The 12,141-nt window shown below is 40.0% G+C and overlaps 1 protein-coding gene across 1 annotated transcript in view; it reads left to right on the top strand.

Moving 5' to 3' along the window:
• The first annotated feature begins 1,138 nt into the window (after positions 1 to 1,138).
• The window catches only part of LOC133538078 (alpha-tectorin-like), a 31,156-nt gene continuing 20,153 nt past the window's right edge, over positions 1,139 to 12,141 (top strand). The window contains exons 1-6 of the mRNA XM_061879362.1: positions 1,139 to 1,221; positions 7,399 to 7,475; positions 7,551 to 7,624; positions 10,517 to 10,735; positions 10,811 to 10,879; positions 10,946 to 11,039. Coding sequence (XP_061735346.1) covers positions 7,430 to 7,475; positions 7,551 to 7,624; positions 10,517 to 10,735; positions 10,811 to 10,879; positions 10,946 to 11,039 — 502 coding nt within the window. The 5' untranslated portion in view covers positions 1,139 to 1,221; positions 7,399 to 7,429. The remainder of the gene's footprint in view (positions 1,222 to 7,398; positions 7,476 to 7,550; positions 7,625 to 10,516; positions 10,736 to 10,810; positions 10,880 to 10,945; positions 11,040 to 12,141) is intronic.

The following is a 12,141-nucleotide window of genomic DNA, read 5'->3' as shown; positions in this document are numbered from 1 at the left end:
TTTGGGTTTAGGACCCTAATGTCTGACCTGTTTGAGCAGAGCTGGGTTGCTGATCAGCCTGCTTTTAACATTTTTTCAAGCATTGGTGGATACATAGGTTTTTCACCTTTTCCCATCCACAAAAGATAGACAACAGAGGACTAAGAGACAGTTGGTTCCTACTTTCAGATTTTGCCTGTAATGACAGAAGAACATAGACCCGGACTGATAGACAGAAACAGGTTAAGGCAGCATTCAAAAAAACATTCTTTTAATAAAGTCTGCGGTGGTAAGAGTTCAAAGAGCAAGCATGGAAAACAACAACGTGTATGCAGTGCTCTGGAGGATAATTACACAGGAGGACAACACTGTGACGTCAAAGACTAGCATGGAACGCCACAGTCACGCCAAAGACACGGTTCTGATGACAGACTGCTTGGCAAAACAACATTGTTAGTTCATGTTCATATTGACATCACATACCAATAATTGAATAACAGTTATTATACAATTGTATTTAGGTTGTTCTTGCTTGGTCACATTCCACAAACTAGCTGTGAAGTTCAGTCACATTTTTCTTTGACGACTTTCAGCCCCCAGCGTTTTCCTCTTTTTGCACGTTTTTGTCGGCATCTGCGCTGCTCTCACACAAGTCCAACAACACACTGTTTCTAGCACCAATAAATACTGTACACTACTTTTCTAACCAAACATCCAAAAAGGGAAGAATGCCACAAAACAAACACTTTGTGTGTCACGCTCTAAGTTCAGCATTAACATCTTATTGTGTTGGCCCGAGATGTCCACTATGAGGGTGGGGAGTCTTGTGGTCTGCATTAGAACTTTACATGCCCCAAAAGTTGCCCCGAACTCCAAAATGTCATCTTCCCCAAACGTGTTGAAAAGCATTAGCACATGGTGTCAGGTGATGCTCCTGGTAAATTCCTGGTGACAGGAAAATTCATATTTTAGACATCTCACTTTCGTCAGTCATCTTCCATTTTTCTATTTTGGTCCACCATCCATTTTTTTTTTTTTTTGAGGGTGATGTCAATAATTGTCTGCTGGTGACTACGTCACTGATATGTCGGCGGAATGTTTGGTGAATGTGAAACTAGTTTGGGAACTTTAAGTGCACCAAGCGTGCGTCAGAAGCGCTTATAGGCAGCTTGTCAGGAGAGACTTTATCCTTACTGAGGAGCCCGTAGAAGGTCTGTCAGCATCTCTGCACTGCTTCTGCTGGTAAGTTCTCGACCATTTCTTCCGTCTTCTGCCTCCCGTTTTATCTTTCTTCACTATGGAAACAGCATGGACGTTACGTTGTCATTGGTGTCTATTATGTGTTTGTAAGTGCGGGAAAGCTACATTTTTTGACGATGTGCAGAATTTTCTACGTATGTTTTCTTTTGCCAGGAAACGCTAATGTGTGACCGTATGGTGACTTTTTCATATTGATATAAAGTATTATTAACACATTAGACCTAAAACAAACCAAAAGCATAATATTTGAATTGAGTGAAACCTAGCTTTTTTTTTTAATCGTAAAATGGGCATTGAACTTGTAATGCAAATATACAGTTGTGATCAAAATTATTCAACCCCCACACAATTTTGGTGTTTTAGCAAGTTGGACATTTGTTCCGTATTTTGTTTATACTCATATCAAATAAAAATGGGTCAAATAGACAAATGCAACTTAAATTGTAACACTGTATTTTACAAAATACCCAAAAAAGGACATTTTTCTTAATATCTCATTGACATAATTATTCAACCCCCTTGTTACATGCATCTTTAGTACTTAGTAGAACAACCTTTGGCAGTAATTACATCCTTCAAACGTGATACATAACCGGACACAAGCTTCTTGCAATGATCTACAGGTATTTTAGCCCATTCCTCTTGGGCAAAGACCTCCAGTTCATTCATATTTTTCGGCTTGTGTGCTGCAACTGCCTTCTTCAAGTCCCACCAAAGGTTTTCTATAGGATTTAGGTCTGGCGACTGTGAAGGCCACTCCAGAGTCTTCCAGCCCTTCTTCTGCAACCACTCTGATGTTGATTTGGAGGTATGCTTGGGATCGTTGTCCTGTTGGAAGGTCCAACCTCTTCCAAGCCTCAGCTTCGTCACTGACTTCATGACATTTGCAGCTAATATATCCTGGTAGGAAATAGAATTCATAATGCTTTGAACGCGCTGGAGATTCCCGGTACCTGAGGCAGAGAAACAGCCCCAGAGCATGATTGACCCCCTACCATGCTTAACAGTAGGAAAGGTGTTCTTCTCTTTGTAAGCTTCATTTTTTCTCCTCCAGACATAACGTTGATTCATAGGCCCAAAGAGTTCCACTTTTGCCTCATCACTCCATAGAACAGTTTCCCAAAACCTTTGGGGTTCGTCCAGATGATTTTTGGCATACTGGAGTCTATTTTTATTGTGCCTGGTAGTCAGAAGTGGGGTGCGCCTGGGAGTTCTGGCATGGAGGCCTTCATCTCGTAGTGCGTGCCTTATTGTCTGGGACAAAACCTGCGTTCCCCCCTCTGCAATGTCCTGTTGTAGTTCCTCAGCTGTTACCCGGGGGTTTTTCACCACTGTACACACACAGCATCCTCTTTCTTCCACGCCCAGGTAGTGTTTCCACTGTGCCTTTAGCTTTAAACTTGCGAATTATGCTCCCAACTGTGTCTCTTGGAATGTGTAATGTCTTTGCTATTTTCTTATATCAAAATCCTTTCTTATGAAGAGAAATTACCTCCTCTCTTGACTTCTTTGACCACTCCCTGGACTTCACCATGTTGCAAATACACCATTGATCATCTACAAGAAGCTGAGCGTCACAGTCTTTTTCAATCAGTTTAATTGTTGCTCGTTATGGTTCTAATCACATCTACCGGTGTTTCCAACACCTGATTGAAAATACCTTATTCAAATTCTGTTCTTAAGAGTTATGATCTTCAAGGGGTTGAATAATTTTGTCAATGAGATATTAAGAAAAATGTCCTATTTTGGTATTTTGTGAAGAACTGTGTTACAATTGAAGTTGCATTTCTCTATTTGACACATCTTTATTTGATTTGACTATAAACAAAATACAGAAAAAATGTCCAACTTGGTAAAACACCCTAATTGAGTGGGGGTTGAACAATTTTGATCACAACTGTACAATGTACAATTAAAAATTTACAAATTCCATAAACAGCAAAATTATTGATGTCTAAGAAATCTCAATTGTGTAAATTGATGAAAAAAAAAAAATGTGTCTACTAATTATGTGCAATTTGAATACATGTGTGCCACATCAAATGCTTAAGTTAAGTGCAAAACTGAACTGAAAAACGCAGTTAAATGGTTTTTAAACAAAACGGAAAATTATGAGATTTTGGATCTTTCATAAATGCTTGGTAGAGGTATGCACTCTCTAAGTTTGTTTTGGATGCTTTTTACTATTTCTTTAGATATGTTTATTTTTTGTATTTTGTTTTCATACAGCAATTCCATTACTTTGAGAGATTTGATTAATTGTTGAATACCTAAAAAGTTGTTTTTAATTTATTTCAATTTAATTAAAATGTTATTTTAATTGAAATGTTAATTTATAAGGAATGTTATTGTAATGAGGGCAGTCTCAACTCATGTGATTAATCATGCGTGAATGCAGATTAATCACACAACTTTTATTGACTGAACAGCAAAAAAGGACATTTAAAAAGTATTCAGATCTGACATTCTGACTAAAATCGCATTTGTGAAAATATCGGGGGGTTTATTAAAAAAAAAGTGAATTTGTTTAATGCAAGCATCTGATTTATTTGCGATTAATCGCTATTGATCAAAATTCAAAAATGTAATCAATCTCATTTGGACATGTAATCGTTTGACAGCACTCATTTTTATGTTAGACTCACAGACTTGATCAACTTGACTTTGACAAGCCGTACTTTTCACCAAATTCCTGCTGTTAACCGATCCGCACAAATACGATCCACTCATTTAATGATGAATACGTTGTTCAGGAAAAACACTTCTGAATTGTCTTAGATTTAAACAAATTCTATAACCGGGCTTGATTTACCATTTAGTTATTGTTGTTTTACTATGAAAAAGAATTGGGACAAAACAGTAAGGTACAATTCATATCTACCTGAGAAATGTCCAGGAGGTAGGGGTGTCAACAAATATATTTTCCATTCTTAATCGATTTAGAAAAGTTGAAACATATATTTTTTTAAATCTTCCCTGTCCAGCAGCCACTCCGACAAATCATAATGTTGATGTCGATGATCTATGTCTGCTGTACAGATTGACTTTAAAAAAAAGAGAAGTGTTGGATACTTCCCTTGTTGCCTTATTTGTATTTGACTTTATTCAATGTTTGGGTACAATTTTGCTAAACAAAACCAGTTTTCTTTAAAGTAGTACAGAATTGTATCAGAGCTGTTTATCTATTTTATGGAGGAATGTAGTCAATCATAGAACTGGCACCCAATGTCATTATGAAAGTTGAATTGGGAATCAATTCTGAATCGAATCGTTATCCCCATCAATTGAATCGAATCGTACGATCCCCCAAGATTCACAGCGCTAATAGGAAGCAGTACAGATTGCCCATTTGTGTCCATGGAGACACATTTTATCATACTTTGACCTCATTGGTGTGATTGTTAGAGGAGGTTCCTGGTACATTGTGTCCAGAAAAATAAACCCCAGTCGAGACTTGAAGGTACAATCTGACAACTCCAGAGTACACATGTTGGTATGGAATGAACTCTATTAGGCAGACGAATCCCATCATGCTGGTATGGATTTGATACTGAAAGTACCGTTGGTGTGGATATTATCGATATTTGGATCGATCAGCTCACCCCAATGAGAACCCTTGGGACTGTTCTGGGTTCTTTCCAAAAAGACATGCCGTCCCATGACAAAACAATGTATTTTAAGAATGGAGGAACTTGTCCTTCAGGTCTGGTTTCATGGAAGTGATGGTGGAGTAGAAGCTCGTAGAAGACTTTAAAGATGCCTCCTGGGTGTCTTTCATGCTCAGTGACATTCCACATTCCACCAATTAAATTCGAAGACGTTCACATTCTTCTTTGACTCGTGTCAGCCTGGAGCGCGTTCTTCTATTTAATTACTACTGTCTTTTTTTATTGGAATCTTTGTCGACTGTGAGGCAATTCAAAATTTGTTGCTAAGGACAACACAGTTGAGCCAATAAAAGACTTCCGGTGGTCCACAAGGTGTCTTGAAATACGTGTCCGTCCCTTCGTCAGAGTCCACTATGAAGAGAGTCAACCTGAGGTCCCTTAAAGGCTTTGTTTTGATGTTAGACATGTCACTTCCACCTGTGGCGGTCTGCTCCTTGCCTGTTCTCGCATTCACGATATTTGAATTCTGAAGGTAAATGTCAAGCATACCTGGAATATGGACAGGTGAAACCCATTCAGTATCACAAGTTTACGTCAATGAGAGAAATGCTGCCGGGCCAACGTGAGCCGCGACCCAACCTTCTAAAAAGCGGAAAGAATACTTCCAGTGGTACACTTCAATAAGTGTGTACTTAAATCTTTATGCAATTAGTGTGTACTTGGATCTTAATTCAATAAGTGAGTACTTACATCTTAATTCAATAAGTGTGCGTTTGGATCGTGCTTCAAAAAGTTTGTACTTAGATCTTAATTCAATAAGTGTGTACTTAGATCTTAATTCAATAAGTGAGTACTTACATTTTAATTCAATAAGTGTGTATTTAGCTCTAGCTTCAATAAGTCTGTACTTAGATCTTGCTTCAATAATTGTGTACTTAGATCCTGCTTCAACAGGTGTGTACTGAGATCCTGCTGTTATAAGTGTGTACTTGGAACTTAATCCAATAAGTGTGTATTTAGATCGTGCTTCAATAAGTGTGTACTTGGATTTTAATTCAATAAGTGTGTACATAGATCCTGCTGTAATACGTGTGTACTTAGATCTTAATCCAATAAGTGTGCACTTAGAGCCTGGTTAATAAATGTGTACTTAGATCCTGGTTCAATAAGTGTGTACTTAGATCTTAATTTAATAAGTGTGTACTTAGATCCTGCTTCAATAAGTGTGTACTTAGGTCTAAATTCAACAAGTGTGTACTTAGATCTTAATCCAGTAAGTGTGTACTTAGATCCTGCTTTAATAAGTGTGTACTTAAATCTTAATTCAATGGAGTGCTGTCATCAATCTATTGTTGTCGCACACTTACCGGAAATGATGATTCTTCTTTGTGTTATTGTTCTTTATTTTCTCTGTTTAATTCGGATTTGTATTATTTTATTTTCTCTTCTTTGATTTTCTCCCTATTTTTCTTTTTAATTTCTTTCTTCTCTGTCTTTTTCTAACATTTCCCTGTCTTCCTCTTGTTATTCTTCTTTTTCCTTTTTCTTGGTCTCCTTCTCATTTGTGTTTGTCTTTGTTTTCGTCTTGTTGACTTCTTTGTCTCTGGCTTCTTTGTTGTCTTCTTGGTTTTCTTTTTCTTCTTACTTTTCTTTTTCCTCTAAATTTTTTCTTTTCCTCTTCTTTTTTTTCCTTTATTCTTTATTTTTCATCTTTGTCTTCTTTATCTTTTTCTTTGCCATAGTCTTTTTTTTGTCTTTCTCTTCATTCGTCTGACATTTTTGCCACTGTTTGTTTTCTTTTTCTGGGTCCCTTCTTCTTCGTCTTCTTTTAGTTTGTTTTTTGTCGTTAACTTCTTTGTATTTTATTCTTTATCTTCATCGCTTTCTTTTTCCTCTTATTTTTTCCTTTTTTCCCCCTTTTTGAGTTCTTCTTCTTTGTTTCATTTGCGTTAGTCTTTAATTTTGTACATCTTCTTTGTCTTCATGTTTTTTTCTTCATCTTCTTTTAATTTCTTGTCTCTTTTTGTTCTTTTATTTCTTTTTTTTATTTCTCTTGGTCATCAAATTATTTTTCTTCGGTCCCTTCTTCTTATCCTTTGTCATCCCATTCCTTGTATTTGGTTTTTTCTTCTCTTTTTTTTTCTTGTCAAACAGAGAGAAAACAAGTGTACAATAAATAAGGCAAGTACATATACAATGTAATAAGACAATCGAAGAACAAACAGTGGTGCACAAACAGATAAAGGAAAATATAAGTTAATAAAAACAAGTAAACAAGATCAACTGATGTTGATATATTCTTATTGCCTTTAAATTATGTGCTGATTGTATATCGTAATAATGTGTATTTAATGACCATTTAGTTTTGTGTATGTTGTGTTTGGAACAAAAAGAAAGGTGTGGATGTGGATTGTTGTTAAAAAAATGTCTTCTTATCTTTGGTCTCCATCTTCTTCGTTCCCTTCTTCTTTTGTCTTTTTCAACTTTTTCATCTTCCTCTATGACTTAAACTTGCGATCCGCAACTCAAAAGTGTGCCATGCATCCTGCAGCTCTTTGTCAACTGATCGGTCTCCTCCGGCAATGTTCCGCCTCCTGGTCGTCATGGCCGCGCTCAGCCAGCTGCCAGGTAAAACACCTGTCACTTCCTCAATGTTCTTGCTGCTGCTAACAGCTAATGCTAACGGTGTGCGTTGATGTGCAGGTTCAGCAGCTGAGATGCACAACATCAGCATGTGTCCCCTCCAGTTCTACGGAGAGAGTCAGGACATGCTATACGTGAGTGGGACCATTTTTCGGGCCTGATTTACTTATTTTGCGTGGACTGAAATAGGTGCAAACTTGAAAGCAAAAGCAAAACTGATTTACCAAACTTGTGAGCAGAGGATTGTGTCGCTCTCATGAGTGGAATAAGGAGCGCAATTCATTTAGCATGTCGGTCTTCATGGATATGCAGAATATATGCTGATCATCAGAATCCCACAAAACTAGGAGGAGGAGATGCGAATAGAATCATTCAGCAACATAATTTTATAATTGTATAGTTGCTCGAAGATTTATGGAGCTGATTTTAACAAATTCAACTGCAAAATGTTTGTGTCTGCTAGCATTTTTTTTTTAGCGCTATTTGTTTTTTTCATTTAGGAATAATATTATTATAACTTTTCTCCTATATGAAAATACATCTTTCAATAAGCATTTTCTTTTGTTTGGATCATTCTAAACGGTGCTGTGATGGTCCACCGCCTTCTGTATTACAGAAACGGCGGTACAGATTGTAGATGTGTGCTATAGGTTCAACACAGATTGGAAAGCAAAATAACATAAATGTAAAGGGAACTGAGTGTTTCCATGGTCACAGCCAGTAGTACCGTACATTTTGGACTATAAGGCGATTTAAAATCCTTTTATTTTCTAAAAAATCGACAGTGCGCCTTATAGCCCGGTGCGCCTATTGTACGCATTCATGCTGGTTGTGCTTACCGACCTTGAAGCAATTTTATTTGGTACATAGTGTAATGGTAAGTGTGACCAGTAGATGGCAGTCACGCATAAGAGATACGTGTGGATTGCTGTCAGGTTGCAACACTGATGACATCCATCAAACAGACAAGAAGCAAGGAATCATGCAGAGACAGAGTTCAATTTAGCTCATGAGGAGAACGCATGGCGCTGCACACTTAGTCACAGTCTTGCCCTACGCTCTAAGGTTCAGCTCCCGCGTCCCTCTTTTTATTCAGAGTTCCATAGTCAACATCACTGAGGCCGCGTCTAAAAGGAGTGGTCACATGCATTATGCAAAGCAAGTCCAGGACACACAGTACGTGACGGAATGGGCTGGGGCCTTGTGATTTTGCCTTGTCCCTGCTTCGTCTGCACGTTGTCATCTTATCTTCGTTGAGGTCCTTGAAGTCCTTGGCTGTTAGCGGGCTAAAACAAAGATTACATCTGTGGCTGAGGCCACCCCTCAGACAAGAAGTTTTGTTTAGAAAAAGTCTAACTTGAGCACAATAGCTACTAACTAAAGAGACATACTTTAAGCATACTAGAGTTAGTGTGATAATAGATACATAATTATTTTAACAACTGCAAGTTGATGTCTGTTCAATAAATGATGCTAGCAAGTACACGCAAGCAAGCAACACCAAAACTTTAAATGTTCCATTGAGAATATAGATTATTACACACGGCGCTCAAATATCTATCAAAATGTTTTAGTACGACTTTGGTAAGCTATGAGCTGCACAGCTTGATTGTTCGAGTATTCTTGGTGAAGTACCTGTTCACGAGTGATGGAAGAGTGGATCATGAGTTCGACAGGCGGATCGGTGTGGCTTCTTCATTAATGCGGACACTATCGATTTGTTCTGGTGAAGAAGGATCTTACCCAGAAGGGAAAGCTACCAATTTACCGGTCGATCTACGTTCCCAACCTCACCCATGGTCATGATCTTTGGGTTATGACCGAAAGGACAAGATCAAGGGTACAAGCGGCTGAAATGAGTTTCCTCCGCCGGGTGGTGGGGCTCTCCCTTAGAGATAGGGTGAGAAGCTCTGTCATCTGGGAGGAACTCAAAGTAAAGCCGCTCCTCCTCCACACCGAGAGGAGCCTGATGAGGTGGTTCGGGCATCTGGTCAGGATGCCACCTGGATGCCTCCCTGGGGAGGTGTTAAGGGCACGTCCTACCGGTAGGAGGCTACGGGAAGACACGTTGGGAAGACTATGTCTCCTAGCTGGCCCAGGAATGCCTCGGGATCCCCCGGCAGGAGCTGGACGAAGTGGCTGGGTAGAGGGAAGTCTGGGCCTCCCTGCATAGGCTGTTGCCCCCACGACCCAACCTTGGGTAAGCAGAAGAAGATGGTTATATGGAATTTGCAGCACCCACCGGAAGCTGTAAGCCAGAGGAACCGCTCATAGTTGGTTGATTAGATCGAAAGTGGCAGATGAACCCTCTCACTGGCTGGGACAGGTTAGCTAGCGGTTAGCTAGCGGTTAGCTAGCTAGGGTCGGCCCACGTTGTACTCATGAGATCGAGCTTCTCTTGCAATGTCCTTTTTGAAAATGGCATTGCAAGTATATATCTGCAACCTAATTAAAGTTTTCCTCTCCTTCGGCCATCGTGAGTTGATATCCAATTTCTCCGCTGGCCAGGTGTGGATCCCTTGTGACTCGGTTGATTTGTGCAGAATTTCCCGTTTTCGCAACTCCCAACTTGTGATTGGAAACTCACTTGTGACTCAAAAGTGAGTATCCAATCACAGGATGCGTCAATGTCACGTTCAAGGGTTCCATGTCACGTTCAAAGGTTCCACATGTGGCAACCTAGGGAGGTCCGCTGTCAACAACTGGTGATCTGATTGGCTATCGCAACTGTCTATCAACTGTATGTGCCCCGTTAATCTTCACTGAGCAGACCGCCGGATTATTGATTCAAAAGGCCTCCGGCAGATTTCATACAGCGCTGGCATCAAGCTAACTGAATTCTGATCGGATAAAAGCTCTGACGCACAAACCGCAACACTGGAGCCTAATATGACAAAGTAAAATGAACTTTTATCAATTTATGATCATGATTAGGCCAGTACAGAAGGCCTTGCTGGCCCAAACGTCCCACCTCTGACTGGATGACATTAGACCGCATACCTAATGAAGTGTCCTTTTGCCAACAGACGGACATCAGCAATGGCATGATCGACCTTTGTTTCGATGGCAGCATGGGAAACAAATGCATCAGCGTCATCAACGACACAACGACATCGCTGACCGTTGAAGTCAACCTACAAGTGGCCAACGCCGGCTCAGCGTTTCACCAAGCCAAGCCAGAACTCGTGGGAACTTCGCCTTGCCAAATAGTGATCTTCCTTGTGGACGTCGATGGCGAGACAACCGTGAGTGGCGCTCGCCTCCATCGTCACTGCTAACATGTCGGAAAGCCGCGGTTTCTCACCAACGTTTGTCCGCAGATGAATGTCACCCTCCGCACCTTTGGCGCACAAGCGGTGGTTCGCTTTGACACCGCCGGACGCATGTTGGTGAGTGCACAATGTCGACGCTCCCTGTGTGCTAGTGTGTGTGACGCAATTTTTGCTTTTTCGCAGTACGCCACTACTTATGTTAACGGCAAGGTTTTGAATGAATGGATGTCCTCCGATCCTGAAGTCTTTGGCGACTTGAGCGGCTGCACGCATGAAGGTGAGCAAGACCAAAGGTTTGGTCTCTTCAAGATCGTAGTGATCACTGTCTGGATTCGCCCTTTAGTTGTTGTTGCAACAATAGAGGCCATCTTTCTTTTCATTGTACATTCACAACTCTATACTGGCTAATAATTGCACAACTTTTACAGAAAGATTTACAGTAATTCACAGTGAAATATCTTGACTGCAATTTACTGTAACGGCAGAGCAGTTAAGTCACAATGAAATGCTGTAATTCATTGCTAATTACTCTGTGTAACAGCATACTGCCATCTACTCGACAAGAGTGTGCAACATAGTGTATGGAAAACAGGGGTTCTTAAGCTTTTTGATTTCATGACCCAACTTTTCCACTACAGAGGGGCCCGGGACCCACTCGAATATTAACACTAAATTAGTAATTTAGTCTTGATGTTATTGATATTCACTAATTATATTTGACCTACTTACAATTTAGCATGCGATGAGGTGGCGACTTGTCCAGGGTGTACCCCGCCTTCCGCCCGATTGTAGCTGAGATAGGCGCCAGCACCCCCCGCGACCCCGAAAGGGAATAAGCGGTAGAAAATGGATGGGTGGATGGACAATTTAGCAGGACAAATGATGTCAAATGATGTGAAAGTATTATAATCACAAAGATTATTATCATGGCTTAGGCCGATTACAAAATTAATATAAATCAAATACCGTATTTTCCGGACAATAGGAAGCACTGGATTATATCTTTTTTCATATAAAGGGCGCACCGGTTTTAAAGGAGTCATATTATTATTATTTTTTTCTCAATCTAAATCACTTCCTTGTGGTCTACATAACATGTAACGGTGGTTCTTTGCTCAAAATGTTGCATAGATTATATTTTACAGATCATCTACAAGCCGCTTTCTAACAGTCTCTTCCGGATGCGCCGTTTTGTAGGTGGTCTTATTTATGTGGCTCACCTTCGGCAGCGTCTTCTCCCATCATCTTTGTTCTAGCGGTGTAGCGTGCAAGGACGGGAGTGGAAGAGATGTCAAAAGATGGAGCTAACTGTTTTAATGGTATTCTGACTTTACTTAAATCAATAACGGAACAGCATCTCCTCATGCGGAAACGACACC

The sequence above is a fragment of the Nerophis ophidion genome, linkage group LG19 (assembly GCF_033978795.1).
Source record: "Nerophis ophidion isolate RoL-2023_Sa linkage group LG19, RoL_Noph_v1.0, whole genome shotgun sequence".
In the NCBI taxonomy this organism is placed as follows: Eukaryota; Metazoa; Chordata; class Actinopteri; order Syngnathiformes; family Syngnathidae; genus Nerophis; species Nerophis ophidion.
Note: the sequence above shows the minus strand (reverse complement) of the source record. Positions and strands in the feature narration are given on the sequence as shown.